The sequence below is a fragment of the Gorilla gorilla genome, chromosome 15, assembly GCF_029281585.2.
Source record: "Gorilla gorilla gorilla isolate KB3781 chromosome 15, NHGRI_mGorGor1-v2.1_pri, whole genome shotgun sequence".
NCBI lineage: Eukaryota > Metazoa > Chordata > Mammalia > Primates > Hominidae > Gorilla > Gorilla gorilla.
The window spans coordinates 20841609-20863856 of record NC_073239.2 but is presented as its reverse complement, the minus strand read 5'-3'; the positions used below and the strand labels follow the sequence as shown (position 1 = coordinate 20863856).

The window sequence follows — 22248 nt, the reverse complement described above, 5'->3', positions numbered from 1 at the left end:
AGCAGTTAGTGACATGCTCTTTCGGTTTTTTTGAGACAGAGTCTCGCTCTGCTGCTCAGACTGGAGTGCAGTGGCGTGATTTCGGCTCACTGCAACCTCTGCTTCCTGGGTTCAAGAGATTCTCCTGCCTCACCTCCTAGGTAGCTGGGATTACAGGCGCCTGCCACCACGCCCAGCTAATTTTTGTATTTTCAGTAGAGACGTGGTTTCACCATGTTGGCCAGGCTGGTCTCGAACTCCTGACCTCAAGCGATCCACCTGCCTCAGCCTCTCAAAGTGTTGGGATTATAGGCATGAACCACCATGCCAGCTAGTGACAAGCTCTTAATGTGCTTTAGAAAGATTGCTACAGGACCTGGCTGGGCATGGTGGCTCATGCCTGTAATCCTAGCACTTTGGGAGGCCAGGGCGGGTGGACTGTTTGAGGCCCAGAGTTCAAAACCAGCCTGGCCAACATGGCGAAACCCCATCTCTATTAAAAATACCAAAACTAGCCGGGTATGGCGGTGCATGCCTGTAATCCCAGCTACTCAGGAGGCTGAGACATAAGAATTGCTTGAACCCAGCAAGTAGAGGTTGCAGTGAGCTCGTGCCACTGCACTCCAGCCTGGGCGACAGAGTGAGACCCTGTCTCAAAAAAAAAAAAAAAGAAAGAAAGAGAAAGAGAAAGAAAGAAAGAAAGAAAGAAAGAAAGAAAGAAAGAGAGAGAGAGAGAAAGAGAGAAAAGAAAGAAAGAAAGATTGTGACAGGACCATGTAAGAGATTCAAGAGGGAAAAAAAAAAAAAAAAGACCTGCATAGGGAGATCAACTAGTAAGCTGCTGCAAAAGTTCAAGCACGAAACAATAAAAATTTAAACTAAAGCAATGATGGTAAGAACAGAGAAAAAAGGAACAGGTTCAAATATTATTATAAAGCCAGAAAAGAGCAGGAGTGGGCGGGGGAGATGTGAGGTTGCCCCACAGACATTTCAAACTCCAGCTGGAGTCCCAACATAAATTTATCTTTTTCTACCACATTGTTAAAGATGAAAGTTTCTTGTCTTAGTAACCTGTGACAAGAGGATGGTGATGCCATTTATTAAAGTAGACGTATTCATCACCTATTCTGCTATTTTCTCCAAAGTCTACTTTTTTTTTTTTTTTTGAGACGGAGTTTCGCTCTTGTTGTCCAGGCTGGAGTGCAATGGCACGATCTCGGCTCACGACAACCTCCGCCTCCCAGGTTCAAGCAATTCTCCCACCTCAGCCTCCCGTGTAGCTGGGATTACAGGCATGCACCACCATGCCCGACTAATTTTGTATTTTTAGTAGAGACAGGGTTTCTCCATGTTGAGGCTGGTCTCGAACTCCTGACCTCAGGTGATCCACCCGCCTCGGCCTCCCAAAGTGCTGGGATTACAGGCGTGAGCCACCGCGCCTGGCTCTCCAAGGTCTATTTCTATAATGTGTACCTTCAGTGAGAAGAGACATTAGATACACACACAAACACACACACACACACACACAGTGAATTTAGAATTAAAAAAATGTTTTAACCAAACACAACAACAACAAAGGGATGCTTTCTTTTCTAAGATACTGAAAGCTTGTAACCCAACACATTTCTCTTTCCACCTTAGGTACCAGGAAATCTAAGAACCAAATTCAATGCCTTATGGCTGTAATCAGCTCATCTCTGAAAACTGATGTTGCCTTTAAGTGATGGCTATTCAGCTGTTGCTTGTTTTATCATTAATTGTTCTATTCCACATTTTATTCAATCCTATAAGCCACGTAAAATCCTTTAGATGCAATAAAATCCTTAATAAACAAAATGTTAATATAAAGATGATTACAATATTTGAAAAAGCTTGTTCTGTTAAGGTCAATCAGTAACACTGTTTATGTCAATAATCTGCAAAGTAAATCAATTCTTCATAAATATATAAAGTAGTTCAATGAGGTCAAGTTCATTTTTCAAATCAGACAGATTCAAATTAAAGAACATACATTACATTATATATAAATTAAAGAATTTAAAAGCATCTAATGTCATGTATACAGGATTACTAACACTGTATATCAAACTCTAAAAATAATCAAGTTTGGCTGTACACAGTGGCTCACGCCTGTAATCCCAGCACTTTGGGTGGTCGAGGCGGTCAGATAACTTGAGCCCAGGAGTTTAAGACCAGCCAGGGCAACACAGGGAACCCCCCATCTCTATATAAATTTATTTTATATATATCTATATATATGCGCACACACACGCATATACAGTTAGTTGGCTTACTTTTATAGGCAGGTTACAGTTCACACATTCTTAGATTTTCAGCCAAATCTGTTAATCCATACTATTTTTTTGTTTTCTTTTTGTTTTTTTGTTTTGAGATGGAGTCTCCCTCCATTGTCCAGGCTGGAGTGCAGTGGCGCAATCTCGGCTCACCGCAAGCTCCACCTCCTGGGTTCACGCCATTCTCCTGCCTCAGCCTCCCGAGTAGCTGGGACGACAGGCGCCCGCCACCACACCCGGCTAATTTTTTTGTATTTTTAGTAGAGACGGGGTTTCACCATGTTAGCCAGGATGGTCTCATCTCCCGACCTCGTGATCCGCCCGCCTCGGCCTCCCAAAGTGCTGGGATTAAGGCGTGAGCCACTGTGACCGGCCAATCCATACTCTTTTTAAGTCATTTATTTAATAACATATACAATCTGTATTTATGTATTGCCATTTATACCTACTGAATACTTTGTAAGTAAAGATATTTTACTCAGAAAGATATTTCTTTGTGAACCCATAAATACATTCAGATTACAGAAAGACATTTTTTACTAATCAATTTATGATAACAAATTCCTTCTCTAAATATAAAAAAGTAAAAAATGGGGACCAAGTTGCTTGGTATAAAGCCAATTTTCAGTCTCATTCATTTAAGAGAACCTCTTATTATCAGCAACTGATGTCCAATGTCTTGAAAACTGTTGCTTCTCGTGTGTGTTATTTTAATTGTTTCAGCATGTATGGACATCAGGTTAGGACAGTGATTCCTGAAAGATGGCAAACAAACAAGGTGTGTCCTATGACCACTCCAGCTTACTGACTTAGGAGAGCTTCTAAGTCATAGTGAGGGGAAAGCAAATCCAGGTGGACCCAGCAAACTCCATGAATTAAGAAAGTGAAGCCAAGCACCCAGGAAGACCAAGGCAATCAGAGTTCACATGACACAGCACCAAGAAGGAGACAGCTACACACAGTGAGAATCCAGGAGACTAGAGAGGGTCCCCTTTAAGTATGATGATAGTATACTTATGAGGAAATTACCCAAGACAGAAGAAAGAACCATGCTGAAGTATTGGAGGGAACAGTACCAGGTGCTCACAAAGAGCTGGGAAGAGTGCTTGTTCCCAAAAGCTGGACTATAAAAATAAAATCTCATAATGTGTGGGGCCTTGGGTCGAATACTCAGGAAGGTATTGCCTTATACTAGACAATAATTAACCCTAAATGGACCCACCCAACAAATCATAAAAGCAAGACCCAAAATAATAAAACTGTTTTCAAATAACTTGATTGTATCCCGGAAAAAAGCTCAAGAATTTATAGGTGGCCACACACGGTGGCTCACACCTGTAATCCCAGCACTTTGGGAGGCCAAGGTGGGCAGATCACTTGAGACCAGGAGCTTGAGGCCAGCCTGGGCAACATGGCAAAACCCCATTTCTCTACCAAAAAAAAAAAAAAAAAATTAGCTGGGTGTGGTGGCATGCACCTGTAGTTCCCAGCTACTCGGGAAGCTGAGGTAGGAGGATTGCTTGAGCCCAGGAGATTGTGACAGACTGAGACCCTGCCCCCAAAAACAAAACGAAACAAAAAAAGAATTTACAGATATAGGAAAATATCCAAAATATAAGAAAGTAAAATTCAGAATATCAGATAGACAAAAGTTACCAAGCACACAAAGAATCAGGAAAACAACCCAGGACAAGAAGAGAGGATAATCAATTGAAATTCTAGAACTGAAAGAGATGTCACAATTAGCAGGGAAGTATATCATTTTAGCTGTATTCCATATGTTCAAAAAGTTAAGAAGACACATAGATGATATAAAACAAGACCCAAGATGAACTAGATAAAAACTACAGTTTCTGAGATTAAAAAATAAACTAGATAGAATGGCAGATTACATGTAGCAGAAGAAAAGATTAGTGAACTTGAAGACATAGCAATAGAAACTATCCAAGATGAAACACGCAGAGGAAAAAAATCCAAAACATAAAAAAAAAATCAGTAAACTATGAGACCTTCCAATATACTAATAATACTTCTTAATAATCTAATATTAATATTCCCTAATATGGTAGTAAATGGAGTTCTAAACGTAAGGGGGGGAGAAAGAAGGGAAAATAATGACCAAAATTTTTCCAAGTTTGATGAAAACTATAAACCCACAAATCCAAGAAGCTCAATTAATCTTAAGCCAAGAAATATGAAAAAAAACTAACCAAGGCATATGATAATCAGACTCCTCAACACCAGTGATGAAGAGGTCTTAAAAGCACCCGGAAAAGAAAATGACATCTTCCATAAAAAGTAAGATACAGATAATAACAGACTTCTTATCAGAAACAATACAAACAAGAATACAGTAGAGTAAAATCTTCAAAGAACAAAGGAAAAAAAAGCCATCAAGCTAGAATTCTAAACAGAACAAAAGTATCCTTTTTTTTTTGAGATGGAGTCTCGCTCTGTTGCCTAGGCTGGAGTGCAGTGGCACGATCTTGGATCTTGGCTCACTGCAACCTCTGCCTCCTGGGTTAAAGCAATTCTCCTGCCTCAGCCACCTGAGTAGCTGGGACTACAGGCGCGTGCCACCACACCCGGTTAATTTTTTGTATCTCTAGTAGAGACAGGGTTTCACCGTGTTAGCCAGGATGGTCTCGATCTCCTGACCTCGTGATCCGCCCACCTCAGCCTCCCGAAAGTATCTTTAAAAAAGAAGCCAAAGCCAGGTGCAGTGGCTAACGCCTGTAATCCCAGCACTCTGGGAGGCCGAGGCGGGCAGATCACAAGGCCAAGAGATCAAAACCATCCTGGCCAAAATGGTGAAACCCCATCTCTACTAAAAATACAAAAAATTAGCTGGGCGTGGTGGTGTGTGCCTGTAGTCTCAGCTACTCAGGAGGCTGAAGCAGGAGAATCGCTTGAACCTGAGAGGTGGAGGTTGCAGTGAGCTGAGATCATGCCACTGCACTCCAGCCTGGTGACAGAGCGAGACTCCGTCTCAAAAAAAAAAAAAAAAAAAAAAAAAAAAAGATGCCAAAGTAAAGACTTTTTCAGACAAACAAAAGCATAAAGAATCCATCACATACAGAGGAAGAGGAATAAATAAAGGTTGGTTAATGCATATAAACATACAGCTAGTTACAAGGAATAAGTTCTGTCATTTGATAACATGGTAGGGTGACAATAGTTAACAATATATTGTGTATCTCAAAGTAGCTAGAAGAGGCCGGGTGCAGTGGCTCATGCCTGTAATCCCAGCACTTTGAGAGGCCAAGGAGGGCGGATCACCTGAGGTCTGGAGTTCGAGACCAGCCTTACCAACATGGAGAAGCCCCGTGTCTACTAAAAATACAAAATTAGCCGGGAGTGGTGGCACCTGCCTGTAATCCCAGCTACTCAGGAGGCTGAGGCAGGAGAATTGCTTGAACCCAGGATACGGAGGTTGCAGTGAGCCGAGATCCTGCCATTGCACTCTAGCCTGGGAAACGAGCAAAATTACATCTCAAAAAAATAAAAATAAAAATAGCTAAAAGAGACTCTTTTTTTTCTTTTTTGGAGACAGGGTCTTACTCTGTTGTCCAGGCTAGAGTGCACTGACATGATCACAGCTCACTGCAGCCTTGACCTCCTGGGCTCAAGCAATCCTCCTGCCTCAGCCTCTCAAGTAGCTGGGATCACAGGCGGCTGCCACCACATCTGCATAACTTTTGTGCTTTTTGTAGAGGTGGGGTTTTGCCTTGTTGCCTAGGATGGTCTTGAACTCCTGGGCTCAATTAATCCACCAGCCTCAGCCTCCCAAAATGCTGGGATTACAGGTGCAAGCTAACACGCTCGGCTTTTTTTTTTTTTTTCCCCTAAAACCCGGTCTTGGACTGTCGCCCAGGCTAGTGTGCAGGGGCATGAACACGGCTGACTGTAGGCAGCCTCAATCTCCTGGGCTCAAGCAATCTCATCATCTCAGCTTCCTGAAACACTGGGACCACAGGTGCATGCCACAACACCTGGCTAATTTTTTAAATTTTCTGCAGAGACAGGGTCTTGCATTGTTGCCCAGGCTGGTCTCACACTCCTGGGCTCAGGCAATTCTCCTGCCTTGATCTCCCAAAGTGCTGGAATTCCAGGCATGACCCGCCATGCCCAGCCTGTAAGAGAAGACTTGAAATGTTCCCAGCACAAATAAATAATAAATGTTCAAGGTGATGAATATCCTAAATACCTTGATTATCAAAATGTCACATGTATCCCATAAATATGTACAAATTATGTATCCAAAAAAATTTTTTTAAGAATCCATTACCAGCAGATCATCATCACAGAAAAAAATGTTAAAGGCAGTCCTTCACGCAGAAACAAAATTATACTGAATAGAAATATCGGCTGGGCACAGTGGCTCATGCCCGTAATCCCAGCATTTTGGGAGGCCCAGGCACACGATCACCTGGGGCCAGGAGTTCGAAACCAGTCTGGCCAACATGGCAAAACCCATCTCTACTAAAAATACTAAAAAAAGAAATTAGCCAGGCGTAGTGGTACATGCCTGTAATCCCAGCTATTTTGCAGACTGAGGCAAAAGAATCGCTTGAACCAAGGAGGTGGAAGTAGTAGTGAGCCAAGATTGCACCACTGCACTCCAGCCTGGGCAACACAGCTGTCTGTGTCAAAAAAAAAAAAAAAAGTACACAAAGAAATGAAGAGCACTGGAAATGGTACTACATGGGTATGAGACTTTTTATTACTTAAAAATCTTTAAAAGATCACTACTTGTTTAAACAAAATAATATAGTGTATGGCTGATAACATGATAAGTAAAATATATGACAACAAAAGCATAAAGGTTGGGTGGAGAAATGGAAGTAGATTCTTACAAGGTTCTTATACTACATGGGAAGTGATATAGTATCACTTAAAGGTGTACACTCTGGCAAGCTAAAGATGTATACTATAGGCTGGGCGCAGTGGCTCACCCATGTAATCCCAACACTTCAGGAGGCTGAGGCAGGCGGATCACCTGAGGTCAGAAGTTCGAGACCAGCCTGGCCAACATGGGGAAACCCTGTCTCTACTAAAAATACAAAAATAAGCTGGGCGTGGCAATGCGTGCCTGTAATCCCAGCTACTTGGGAAGCTGAGGCAGGAGAATCGCTCTAACCTGAGAGGCGGAGGTTGCAGTGAGCCAAGATCGTACCACTGCATTCCAGCCTGGGCAACAGAGCGAGACTCGGTCCCATAAAAAAAAAAAAAAAAAGGTATATACTATAAATCATAAAGCAGTCACTGAAATAATAAATCGAGGGAAAATAATCATAAAATTTACTCAACTAATTCAAAAGAAGGGAGAAAAAAGGGTACTAAGGAACAGACAGGCCAAACAGAAAACAAATAGAAAGATGACAAACTCAAACCTAACCATATCAACAATCATGTTAAATGTAACTATCCAAACATCTCAATTAAAAGGCATAGATAATTAGGTTAGATAAAAAAGACCCAACCATATGCTGCCAACAATATAAACCCACTTCAAATATAAAAACATAAGTAGATTTAAAAGATGGGAATATATATATATCCTGCTAACACTAATCAAATGAAAAGTGGCAATGGCTATATTAATATCAAAGTAGATTCCAAAGCAAAGACTATTACCAGGGAGAAAGATATCATTTCAAAATGATAAAGAAGTCAATTCATCAAAAAGAAATAATCCTAAAGGTTTAGGCAGCTAATGAAAGAGCTTCAAAACATATGAAGTAAATACTGATAGAAGTTCAAAAGAAAACAGACAAAACCCACAATTACAGTCAGAAACTTCAGCCCTCTTCTCTCAGTACTTGATGAAAACAACTAGACAGAAATTCAGTAAGGACAGAGAAGACTTGAACAACACTAACAAGCAACTCGTCCTAATTGACATTTTTCGAACACCTAACCTACCAAGAGCAGAATATATATTCCTTTCAAGTGCATACAAGAAATTTATCAAATTAAAATGTCTCTGGACCATCAAACAAATTTCATTAGCTTTTAAATAATTCAAGTCATAAAAAATAGTGTTTTCTAACTACAATGGAATTGAATTAGAAATCAACAACCAAAAGGTATCTGAATAATCCACAAATATTTGAAGCTAAAGAACAGACTTGTAAATAACCCATGGATTAAAAAAATCAAAAGGAAAATTCAAAGTATTTTGGAACTAAATGAAAATGAAAATACAAAATATTCTAAGTTGTGAGATGCTAGTTAGGGGAAAAATTTTTATCACCAAATGCCTATAGTAGAAAGAAGAACAGTTTCAAATCAATAATCACAGCTTACCCTTTATGAAACAACAAAAAGAGCAAATTAAACTAAACTAAGTAGAAGAAAGAAAATAACAAAGACTGCCAGGCATGGTAGCTCACACCTGTAATCCCAGCACTTTGGGAGGCCGAGGCAGGTGGATCACTTGAGGTCAGGAGTTTGAGACCAGCCTGGCCAACAAGGTAACAACCCGTCTCTACTAAAAATACAAAAATTAGCTGGGAGGGTGGGTGGCGCATGCCTGTAGTCCCAGCTACTCGGGAGGCTGAGGCAGAAGAACAGCTTGAACCCGGGAGGCGGAGGTTGCAGTGAGGCAAGATTGCGCCATTGCACTCCAGCCTGGGCGACAAGCGAAACTCTGTCTCCTGCCTCCCGCCTCCAAAAATAAAAAAGAAAATAGCAAAGACCAAAGCAGACATCAATTAAAAAAAAAAAAACACACACACACATAGAAAAATCAATAAAACCAAAAGATAGTTCTTTTAGAAGATCAATAAAAGCGATAAGACTCTAGTCAGGCTGATCAGGAAAAGAAAGACAAATTATCAGACAAGAAACGAGAAGGATAACATTACCATGGGTCCTGCTATATATATATACACAGACACAGACACACACACACACACACACACACACACACACACACATTTGAGACAGAGTCTCGCTCTGTTGCCCTGGCTGGAGTACAGTGGCATAATCTTGGCTCACTGCAACCTCTGCCTCCTGGGTTCAGGTGATTCTCCTGCCTCAGCCTCCCTAGTAGCTGGGACTACAAGCATGAGCCACAGGGTCCAGCTACTTTTGTATTTTTAGTTCAGACAGGGTTTCAGTATGTTGGTCAGGCTGGTCTCGAACTCCTGACCTCTAGTGACCCACCCGCCTTGGCCTCCCAAAGTGCTGGGATTATAAGCATGAGCCACCATGCCTGGACATGAATCCTATAATATTAAAAGGATAATAAGAGAGTATAATCAATAATTTATACCTATAAATTTGACAACTTAGATGAAATCTTCTGTTTATACCAACAGAAACAGAAAAAGCATTCAATAAATCCAACATCCATTCCTGATAGAAACCCTCAGCCAACCAGGAATAGAATGAAACTCTCTAAACCTGATAAAGGGCATCTACAAAAAACCTACAGTTAGGATCATATTATACAGTGAAAAAAATCAATCGATTGCTTTACCCCTAAGATCAAGAACAAGACAAGACTGCCCACTCTCATTACTTCTAATCTATATCATATTGGAGGTTCTAGTCACTTCAGTAAGGCAAGAAAAAGAAATAAAGGGCATCCAGATTAGAAAGGAAGAAGTAAAACTGTATTTGCAGACTGATTCTCTATGAAAAATATCCAAAAGACTCTACAAAAAACTAACAGAACTGGCTGGGTGCTGTGGCTCACACCTGTAATCCCAGGACTTTGGGAGGCCGAGGCAGGTGGCTCACGAGGTCAGGAGTTCGAGACCAGCCTTACCAACATGATGAAACCCCGTCTCTACTACAAACACAAAAATCAGCCAGGCTTGGTGGTGTGTGCCTGTAATCCCAGCCACTCAGTAGGCTGAGGCAGGAGAATTGCTTGAACCTGGGAGGCGGAGGTTGCAGTGAGCTGAGATCATGCCACTGCACTCCAGCCTGGGCAACAGAGTGAGACTCTGTCTCAAAAAAATAAATAAATAACAGAACTAAGTCAGTTCAGCAGGTTTGTAGGACATAAGCTCACTATACATAAATCAGTGGTATTTCCCGATATGAGATCCAATCAGAAATAGATATAAAGGTAACATTTACAAAAGATCAAAGTAGAAAGTATTTAGGTATAAGTCTGACAAAAGATGTATAAGACCTGCACACTGAACTACAAAACACTGCTGAGAGAAATTAAAGAAGTCCTAAGTAGGTGGAGAAACGCCTTGTTCATGAATCAGTGTATTCAATATAGTCAATTTTCCCAAATTGATCTATAGATTCAACATAATCCCAACCAAAATCCCAATAGGTTTTTTGGTGGTGGTGGGTTTTTTTTGTTTTTTTTTTTTTTTTAAGAAACTGACCTTTAAAAAAAAAATACAGTGTCACTGTGTCACCCAGGCTGGAGTGCAGTGGTGCAATCATGGCTCATTGCAACCTCAACCTCCCAGGCCCAGGTGATCCTCTCACCTCAGCCTCCCAGGTGACTGGGATCCCAGGCACACACTACCATGCCCAGCTATTTCTTTTTTTTCGGAGAGATGGGGTTTCAGCATGTTGTCCAAGCTGGTCTCAAACTCCTGGGCTCAAGCAATCTGCCCACCTGAGCCTCCCAAAGTGCTGGGATTACAGGTGTGAGCCACCACACCAAGCTCAACTAATCTTTAGATTCATATGGAAATGTAAAGGACCTGGCATTTGGGAAAAAAAGAAACTTTGAAAAGGAAGAACAAAGTAGGAGGGACAACACTACTTGATTTCAAGATTTATTATAAAGTTACAGTAATCAAACACTGTGGTACTGGCACCAACAAAGATAAACAGATCACTGGAACAAAATAAGAGTCCAGAAATAGGCCCACACATATTTCTGGAAAACTAAGTTTTGGCAAAAGTACAAAGGCAATTCAGTAAAGATAGCCTTTTTCAACAAACAGAGCCGGAACTGGATATTCACTGCAAAAACATAAACTTCTAGCCACCTCATACCATAGTTAAAACTCAGATGAATCATAGAGGAAAACAGATCCTAAAACTGTAAAACTTCTAGAAAAAAGCACAGAAGAAAATCTTTGTGATCATGGGTTAGGCAAAGATTTTAGATACAAAATAAAAAAAAATTAAAAATTGATATATAGACAATAAAAATTAACCATTTCTGCTTCTTCAAAGAAACAACTTCTTCTTCAAAGAAAACTTTAAGAGAACGAAGAGACAGCCCAAAGACTGGGGAAAAAAAAATCTTTGCATATCATGTGTCTCATACAGTATCTGTATCTAGAATACATAAAGAACTTTTTTTTTTTTTTTTTTTTGAGACAGTCTCACTCTGTTACCCAGGCTAGGGTGCAGTTGCACAATCTTGGCTCACTGCAAACCTCCACCTCCCAGGTTCAAGCAATTCTCCCATCTCAGCCTCCTGAATAGCTGGGATTACAGTCATGTGCTATCACACCTGGTTATTTTTAGTAGAGATGGGGTTTCACCATCTTGGCCAGGCTGGTCTCGAACTCCTGACCTCAAGTGAGCCACCTGCCTCGGCCTTCCAAAGTGCTGAGATTACAGGCATGAGCCACTGCATCTGGCCTAAAGAAGTTTCAAAACTGAATTAAGAAAGCAAAAAAATTAAAAGACATGTAAAAGATTTAAACACAAACTCATCAAAGAAGTTATACAATGGTCTTGGGAGGCCGAGGTGGGTGGATCACCTGAGGTCAGGAGTTCAAGACCAGCCTGGCCAACATGGCGAAACCCCATCTCTATTTAAGTACAAAAATTAGTCAGGCATGGTGGCACCCACCTGTAATCCCAGCTACTTGGGAGGCTGAGGCAGGAGAATCGCTTGAACGGGAGAGGCGGACGTTGCAGTGAGCCAAGATCAAGCCACTGCACTCCAGCCTGGGCGACAGAGCGAGACTCCGTCTCAAAAACAAACAAACAAAAATTATGAATAACGGCCGGGCACGGTGGCTCACACCTGTAATCCCAGCACTTTGGCAAGCTGAGGCTTGAGGATCACGAGGTCAGGAGTTCAAGACCAGCCTGGCCAACATGGTGAAACCCCGTCTCTACTAAAAATACAAAAATTAGCTGGGCCTGATGGTGCACACTTGTAATCCCAGCTACTTAGGAGGCTGAGGCAGGAGACTTGCTTGAACCCGGGAGGCAGAGATTGCAGTGAGCCGATATCGTGCCATGGCACTCCAGCCTGGGTGACAGAGTGAGACTCCATCTCAAAAATAAATAAATAAATAAATAAATAAATAGTAACTATTCAGAAATAAAAAGAGATTAACAGTTAGGTACAGTGGCTCACACCTATAATCCCAGACTACTTTGGGAGGCTGAGATGGGAGGATTGCTTGAGTCCAGGAGCTTGCAACCAGCCTGGGCAACATGAGACCCCATCTCTACAAAAAAAAATTTTTTTTAATTGGCCACACACGGTGGTGCATGTCCCAGCTACTAGGGAGGTAGAGGAAGGAGGATCGCTGGACCCTGAAAGGTCAAGGCTGCAATGAGCCATGTTTGCAACACTGTACTCCAGCCAGAGTGACAGAAGACCCTGTTACAAGAAAAAAAAGCAATGAACTATTAACATACCAGGATATAGATTAATTTCAAAATAATGAGGCTGAGAAAAAGAAACCAAGGCCAGGTGTGGTGGCTCACGCCTGTAATCCCAGCACTTTGGGAGGCTGAGGCAGGCAGATCACGAGGTCGGGAGTTCAAGACCAGCCTGACCAACATGGTGAAACCCCATCTCTATTAGGAATACAAAAAAAAAAAGGTGGGGCGCAGTGGCTCATGCCTGTAATCCCAGCACTTTAGGAGGCTGAGGCGGGGGGGACTGCCTGAGCTCAGGAGTTCGAAACCAGCCTGGGCAACACAGTGAAACCCTGTCTCTACTAAAATACAAAAAAAAAAAAAAAAAAAGAAAAAATTAGCCAGGCTTGGTGGCATGTGCCTGTAATCCCAGCTACTCAAGAGGCTGAGGCAGGGGGATTGCTTGAACCCGGGAGGCGGAGGTTGCAGTGAGCTGAGATCGCGCCACTGCATTCCAGCCTGGGTGACAGAGTGAGACTCTGTGTCACAAAAAAAAAAAAAAAAAAAAAGAAATCAAACATAAAATGACCGTACAGCATAATTCCATTTTTATGCTGTATAATCCCATTTATATAAAACTCTAGATAATGCAAACTAATCTAGGGTGACAGCAGATTAGTGGTTGCTCAGGAAAGGTGGGAGGGTACAACTGAGGTGGGAGAAAGAGATTACAAAGGGGCATGAGAAAACTCTGGGAGGTTATACATACATACATATATATTTTTTTCTTTCTTTTTTTTTTTTTTTTTTCCTGAAACGGAGTCTCACTCTGTTGCCCAGGCTGGAGTGCAGTAGCGTGATCTCGACTCACCACAACCTCCGCCTCCCAGGTTCACGCGATTCTCCTGCCTCAACCTCCCGAGTAGCTGGGACTACAGGCGCACGCCACCATGCCTGGCTAATTTTTGTATTTTCAGTAGAGTAGAGACCCGGTTTCATTCTGTTGGCCAGGCTGGTCTTGAATTCCTGACCTCGTGATCCGCCCACCTCGGCCTCCCCAAGTCCTGGGATTACAGGCGTGAGCTACCGCACCCAGCTGATTATACATATATTATCCTGATTGTCACTGTCTATATTTGTTATCTTGATTGGATATTTTAAATATTTGTTATGATGGTTTCATGAGATATACATATGTAAAAATTATTCAATTATGTACTTTAAATATGTGCAGTTTACTGTGTGCCAATTATACCTCAATAAAGCTGTCAGAATTATTTAACAATAAATATTTTTAGCTAAATAAGCACTTTTATTTTTATATCAAGAGGACTGAACTGTTAGCTTTAAGTAGAACAAAACTAACATTAAGTCAATACCCACTATATGCCAAGTGTTATGTTACCCAATTTACATGTGCTAATTTATAATATCATTACCATTAGTTGTAAAATGGGGGGGAGGGGGTAGGTAGAAAGGATAACAGCTTTAGAAATCAGACAAGGCTTTTTTTTTCTGTTTTAAGAAAACCCTGACTTCTAGTTTTTACAAATCAATTATGTAACAGTATCAATAAACATACCAGATTTAAATCTAAATCCTCAGAGTCGAGTTCTATAAATTTAACTTGGATTGTCCTACAGTGGGAACACATGCCAGGAAAAAAGTTTACAGCGGATGTTTAAATTATGATTATGTTCTCATACATATAGATGCACTGAATCCTCCCATAAGTACCCTGAGTGAATGGCAGTTCTGTTTGGTCCCATATGAACTATGAACTATGGGACCAAACAAAAATCAAAAGCCTGTGTAACTGGCAATGCCCAATTACTCTGCAAACTAGTTTCCTCATTGTGTTTACCTTATTTAAAGCCCGCACCTACTTCCAGAAAGGATTTTCCATCTGCAAAATCAAATACCTGATTGGCAGACCTCTAAAAGACACTAGTTTTTGTCATTCTACTTTCTCTCATTCATTTTCTTAGAAATTACATTAACTGTATTTCAAACAAAATAACGACAACAATAAAAGACTTGTTTTTGTTTTGTTTTGTTTTCAAACAAGCAAGCTAAGTCCTACAAAATACCTTGTATGTGTGACCTCTCTCTTAATTTACCTTTTAATTTTCCATGTCTCCCAGATGGAAAAAAACTCTATGCCAAAAAAGTATATATAAATAATTCCTTAACCAGTCTATAAATAAAGTATGGCCTTTAATTTAGGAAATCTCAATACTTTATTGGAACTCAACTTTATAGCTGTGTCATTACCTAACCTACAGCTTATCCCAAGTAGGTGTCAAGCTCCATTAAGTGTTCAATTTCAAACTGCCATTACCTGTGAATCCCTCGCCTGCATTCACACATTAACTTACTGGGTCCTATTCTCGGCTAAATCTTTATTTCAATGGCTTAACTCTCAAGAAGAATGAAAACAAAAAGATCACAATCAAAGATCAAAAGATCACAATCTCCACAATATTTAGAAGCTTTACATTCTCTTGAAAACCGAGCTTTTTATAGAGCTAAACTGGATTAGCTGCTTTCTTACTACTCCACTGGAATAAATACAATTTACTTGTGACAAAGATTAGCTGTCATAAATGTAGAAAGAGTAAAAAAACAAACTAGAGACACAAAATCTGGGTTCCAGTTCTGACTGAGCCTCCTAGTAGCTGGCTGACTACTCGATGTTCCCAAACTTCAGCTTTTTTGTTGGTAAAAAATGGAGAATAATATCATCTACCTATAGAGTTTTTGCAAGGATTATCATAATTTACGTGAAATCACTGTAAACAGTAAAGCATCATAGAAATGTTGCGTAATATTGGTGGTATCCTGGTGGTATGAGTAAACAATAGACTAGAGAAACATGTACCTCAAATAAGGGACTTACTTTTTTCACTAAATAAACATCACTTTCCAAAACAAATACGCATCAGGAAGACAGCTCGAGATAAACTCTGAACTAGGATTCAGGCATCTGGATGAATGCATCTTCTTCAGCCAGTTCCACCATTAACTCTAAGTATCAACACAGGCAAAATAGCTTTCCTTTTCATCTCAAATGTCTTCATCTAAAAAATCCAACTACTGGACCAGATGTTCCATAAGTATTATTACAGCCTTTATCAGCCTACCAAATGACTAAGTATTCAAAAGAGTCGATTAACATTATATTCAAAACTTAGAGCACTGTTTGGTCTACCAGCAAAACAGAACTTAAGGGCAGACGATAAAAAAAAATTTTAATTAAATAAAAATAGAATTATATACAATTCTCGAGAAGCAAAGGATGAGTTAAACTACCTATAATAGTTCTCCCTCTAAATGACTAGTGATGAACAAGGTGCATTAACAAAAGGGCGGGGCTCCTTCCCACAGCTTTTTGGGAACCGCCCACTTCCCAAAGAGGTGTAACTGCTTCCTCCTTGTCTTCATCTGCCAAGAAACTTGAAAGATTAAGGTTTATATTGTCTGAGAGAGGATTTTATTTTTCTTTTTACTTGGGTGGGGTTGGCAGTAGTCATCTGGCAAACATATCCTATAAACACCATTATCCACAACGCCAGGTCTCCCCACAAAGTCTTAAAGATCTAAGTTTTTAGAGTAATACCAATTTTAAAAAATGAGGTCAGACTATTAACTCAAAATTAGATATTCTTGTGTTAACAGTAATCAGTGCTGCCAACTGCCAAGTTTTCGCTTCTCCGAATTATTCACCCTCCCGCGTCTCCGCAGAGGCTACGATTTGCCCTCTCCTGGACCGCGCCAGGTCCCGAGAGAGAGTCCACAGGGGCTCCCAGGAGAGGGAAGGCCGGGCAACCCAGGCCTCGGCGCTGCCACCCCTCGCTCCTCACCGATGACGATGCGCAGGTGCTTGAGGCGAGTCAGTGCGTCCTTCTTGGTGTCTAGCACCTTCTGGGTGGACTTCTTCACGTCCCCGTGCGGCTTCTTGGAGAACATCCTGCCGCTGCCACTGCCACTGCCACTGCCACAGCCGGCTCCCAGCCGGGTCCCGGCGGCAGAAAGTGGAGGGAGTGGACGGGGAGGAGATTAACCAGAGAGGCTCATTAGCTCCCCAGCCTTGCGGGCCAGGGCAGAGCCGACTCCTCCCCGATCCAGGCCAGGGCCGCCACCTCCACCCGCCTCGCGCCGCGGCTCCAAGGCACCTTCGGCCCCAGCTCCAATATGGCGGATCCCTCTCCCGGCCCTGCACGGAGCGAGGTAGACCCGGGCTGGCCGCCTGCCGCCGCCGCTCGTCTCCAGCGGCCGCCGCTCGCCGCCACAGGCCGGGGCCCCGGACCCAGAGCCACGAAGGTGGAGCTCTCGGCGGCAGCAGCACAACTCTCTCCCTGAGGCCCCCTTAAGGTTGAAGCTTCTTTAGCAGCTTACACCCCGCCGAGGCCGAAACGGAGACGAGTGTGGTAGTGATGGGGTTTCACGACTCTGCCGTCGGTGGCGAACGGTGTCCGTGGCAACCGCCTTCTGACGTCAAGAGTTCTTGACGTCATGCCAGCATGAGATCACCCGTGGCACTCCCCGCCTTGGTTTCCTGTGTAAGCAGCCAAAGGAGAATCTCAAGAAAGCCAAGGAAGGTAGTTACTGCGTGCTCCATTGTAAGCGAAATGATAGTAATAAGCAAAGAGAAGTAATCTTTATTAAATATGTCCATGATTTATCTTTGAAAATGTGCATAAGTTGTTGTGGCCACCAGATCCTCTAGCAGAAAGATAAACGAAGCTACAGTTGGGCAATTTATTCTGTCCTAAATCTATTACTAATAATATTTCCTGCACTATGTATGTGATTTCTTTCATATTTTTTCTATTTGCAATATCTATCCCTGTTTTTTGCTGCAAACAACTTGACAACAGAAAGGCTTAAGCAGAGGTATCTAGGTTTTTTAAATAAAAGTAATCTTGCTTTCCTTTTCTATTGTGCTTTTAAAAATCTTTTCCCCATCTGCACCCCACATAAAGATGAATATATTGTCAGTTTTTCCTCTGCAAAGAAAAATTCAAGGTTCTTATTACATTGATGGAGTCATCTGAAGAATCTGCAATAGCTGAAAAAAATCCGTGAAATTCTGAATGACATAAATTGAAATTTTTATTGGAACCCTTTTTTTTTTTTTTCCTTTTTCCTTTTCTTTCCAGACAGGGTCTCTGTGTCCCAGGCAGAAGTGCAGTAGTGTGATCTCAGCGCACTGAAGCCTCGAACTCCCAGGCTCAGGTGATGCTCCCACCTCAGCCTACCGAGTAGCTGGGACCACAGGTGCGCGCCACCACATCCAGCTAATTTTTGTGTTTTTTGTAGAGACGGGGTTTCGCCATGTTGGCCAAACTGGTCTAAAACTCCTAGACTCAAGTGATCTGCCCGCCTCAGCCTACCAAACTACTGGGATTACAGGCGTGAGGCCACTGCGCCTGGCCAGGAACATTTCCTCCACAAAATAATTTGATAAAGAGTGAGTTTGCTTGTTTGAACTGTTTCCTTCTATGTTCTCACCCATAGCAATAGACTTGTCCAATGAAATATGTGATTAACATAGAAAAATAACAAAATCAGCAAAGAAGAGAGATGTAAGACATTTGCCAAAATTATGTTAAAATATAGTACTTTGCTTAATGGTAGCTTGTTTCAACAACAATCCTATATTTTTTAAAGTACAAAAAATTTATTCATTTTCTACATGTAGGGTTTGTTTGTATCATCAAACTTACAAGCCATACATGTTTTGAGGAAGCTTATAACATAATAGAAAAATAAGGGAATTGTTCAAGAGATTTTAGTTCTAGTTCCTCTCAGCATCAGTTTTCTTATTAATAAAATCAAAATAAGGTCTGTCCCTCACAGTTTCATGAAATTTAGGCAATAATACAATGTTTTCAAGCATGATCTTTAGAATTACATAGACCTAAATTAGACATTCTGTTTTTCACTTGCAAGGACTTACTTGCTCTCGGGCCCTTGGCATGTAGTTCAGTCTCAGCCTGATTTTCCTCATTTGTGAACTACATCAGTGATTGTGATAATTAGGTGAGAAAAGTATTGAAAGTTACATCTATAATGACACATCTCATAACATTCCTTTCCTTCATAGAATTTAAATACAGTAATTTGTGTAACTGTTTACAGATTCTCTCTTTCATGAGACTGTAAACTCCCTGAGGACAGAGACCGTATAGATTGTCTAAAGTTGTATCCCAGTCTTCTTGCAAAGTGCTCTTTGCAAGATAGGCTCAATAAATCTGTGTTGAATAGAAGAACAAATGTCACTGTCCCTTCCTTTCTCTTGCACAAGTACTCAGTAAATGTTTGGCAAATGAGTGACATAATTTTAGAGAATAAAAATGTAACATATCGTTAAAAATAATTATATGGCTGGTATACCTGAGAAAAAATGAAAACTCCATTGCAAAACAAACTAGTATAATGTAATTTACATATGGCACACCCATCCCACTGCTTGGTTTTTCTCTTCCCATTGATTTAAATATTAAAATTCTTTGAAAGATAAGTCTTCCCCACAGCAGACATAATTATCATGGAAATAAAACCCAGAAATATACCTTTGAAATATTGCTTGTGAGGGCCGGGCACGGTGGCTCATGCCTGTAATCCCAGCACTTTGGGAGGCCGAGGCAGGCAGATCACAAGGTTAGGAGAGTTCAAGACCAGCCTGACCAACATGGTGAAACCCCGTCTCTACTAAAAATACAAAAAAATTAGCCAGGCATGGTGGGGCACGCCTGTAATCCCAGCCACTCAGGAGGCTGAGGCAGGAGAATTGCTTAAACCCAGGAGGCGGAGGTTGCAGTGAGCCAAGATTGCACCACTGAACTCCAGCCTGGCTGACAGAGTGAGACTCTGTCTAAAAAAAAAAAAAAAAAAATATATATATATATATATATATATATATTGCTTGTGAGAACTAGATTTTTTTTCTTTTAGTGACTGGGTCTTGCTCTGTCATCCAGGCTGGAATGCAGTGGTGCAGTCACAGCTCACTTTAGCCTTAACTTCCTGGACTCAAGCAATCCTCTCACCTCAGTCTCCCATGTAGTTGGTAACACAGGCAGGTGCCAAAAAGCCCAGCTAATTTAAAAAAAAATTTAGTAGATGGCCAGGCGTGGTGGCTCACTCCTGTAATCCCAGCACTTTGGGAGGCCGAGGCAGGTGGATTACCTGAGGCCAGGATTTCAAGACCAGCCTGACCAATATGGAGAAACCCCTTCTCTATTAAAAATACAAAATTAGCCAGGAGTGGTGGCGTGTGCCCATAACCCCAGCTACTCAGGAGTCTGAGGCAGGAGAATCACTTGAACCTGGGAGGCGGAGGTTGCGGTGAACTGAGATCGTGCCATTGCACTCCAGCCTGGGCAACAAGAGCGAAACTCCATCTCACACACACACACACAAAATTTAGTAGAGACAAGGTCTCACTATTTTGCCCAGGCTGGTCTTTAACTCCTGGCCTCAAGGGATCCCCCTGCCTCAGCCTCCCAAAGTGTTGGGGTTACAGATTACAGGCATGAACCACCACACCTGGCCTACACACAAATGTTTATAGCAATTTTATTCCTAACTCCAAAAACTAGAAGCAACCAAGATATCTTTCAGTAGTTAAATGAATAAACATACTGTGGTACATCCATACAATGGAATATTATTCAGCAATAAAAAGAAATGAGTTCTTGAGCCACAAAAAGACATGTATGACACTTAAATGCATATTGCTAAGTTAAAGAAGCCAGTCTGAAAATGCTACATACTGTATGATTCTAGTTATATGACATTCTGGAAAAGGCAATATTATAGCAATAGTGAAAAGATCAGTGGTTGCAAGAGGATTGAGGGGAGGGAGAAGAAGATTGAATAGGTGAAGGATGGGATATTTTTTAGGGTGGTGAAACTATTCTTTTTTTTTTTTTTTTTTGAGACAGAGTCTCACTCTCACCCAGGCTGGAGTGCAGTGGCGCAAACTTGGCTCACTGCAACCTTCGCTTCCCGGGGGCTCACCACCACACTCAGCTAATTTGTTTGACTTTTAGTAAAGATGGGATTTCACCATGTTGCCCGGGCTGGTCTTGAACTCCTGGGCTCAAGCGATCTGCCTGCCTTGGCCTTCTAAAGTGCTGGGATTACAGGTGTAAGCCACTGTGCCCCACCCCCACCCATATACTTCAAATCATCTCTAGATTCTTTAAAATACCTAATGCAATGTAAATGCTATGTAAATAGTTGGTATTCTGTATTGTTTAGGGAATAATGACAAGAAAAAAAAAGTCTGTGTGTGTTCAGTACAGATGTAACCATCCATTTTTTTCTGATTCCTAGTTGGTGGAATCCACAGATGCAGCACTCATGGATATAGAGGGCCAACTGTACACATATGTTTACTAGCACATCTATATACACATACCTATAAATATTTCTGTACGTAACCATCTGTATCTGTATTAAGCTAAACATGAATTAATACCTATGTGGTGCCTCAACTCTAATCCATTACTAGATGAATCATTCTACCCTTCTCCCTTTACTTATTATAAACTCCCACTCCAACAATAAGATACTTGGTTCCCACCATATACCAAACATTTACTTATTTTATTGCAGTATACATGTATAACAGTATCAGAATTGTTAACCTACTTTCCCATGAGAAACAACTTTATTAACTAGAGTACCGTGCATGTGTACATTTTCTTTTGCCTTTAGTCTTACAGATTCCACTCATTCCCAAATAAGTACCTTTTTCTACACCTTCTTTAGTGAGGTTGTTTCATACTTATGATACAGTTTGATTATTTTGTCACATTTTGTGTTCCAGTGGGATCCTCTGATTTCTTTTAATGTGCATATGTTAAGGTTCATTCTACATGCTATAAAATAGTTCTATGAGTATTGGCAAATGCATAGGGTCATGTATCCACAATTACAGTATCATATAGAATACTTTCTGGCTGGGTGTGGTGGCTCATGCCTGTAATGCCAGCACTTTGGGAGGCCAAGACAGGCAGATCACTTGAGGTCAGGAGTTCAAGACCAGCCTGCCCAACATGGTGAAAACCCAGCTACTCAGGAGGCTGAGGCAGGAGAATTGCTTGAACTCGGGAGGTGGAGGTTGCAGTGAGATGAGATCATGCCACTGCACTCCAGCCTGGGTGGCAGAGTGAGACTCCATCTCAAAAAAAATCTATTTTTTATTTAAATTAAAAAAAATTTCCCTTAGACTACTCAGCAGAAAAAAAAATCTATTATTTTTTCTATCACAAAAAAAATTTGGTGAGAAAAGTGTTATTGCTTTTTTTTTTTGCAAATTTGCTTATAGTTTGGCTTAATTAAAGACAGCTGGATTCTTATATACACTATTCTCTTTTGGTTGAAGTATATGAAGGTAATCTGGCTTCATATGTATATGTAA

At 41.2% G+C, this 22248-nt stretch overlaps 1 protein-coding gene across 6 annotated transcripts in view; it reads right to left on the bottom strand.

The window, feature by feature from the left end:
- Window positions 1–17264, bottom strand: part of RALGAPA1 (Ral GTPase activating protein catalytic subunit alpha 1) — a 274207-nt gene extending 256943 nt beyond the window's left edge. For 2 of the 6 annotated variants that reach the window (XM_055361295.2, XM_063697698.1), the window contains exon 1: window positions 16676–17256. In XM_055361295.2, coding sequence (XP_055217270.1) covers window positions 16676–16781 — 106 coding nt within the window. In that variant the 5' untranslated portion in view covers window positions 16782–17256. Of the gene's footprint in view, window positions 1–16675 lie in introns of all 6 variants that reach the window. The other 4 variants (XM_055361296.2, XM_019010046.4, XM_055361294.2 and 1 more) reach the window with 3 other exon arrangements.
- Window positions 17265–22248: the final 4984 nt, after the last annotated feature.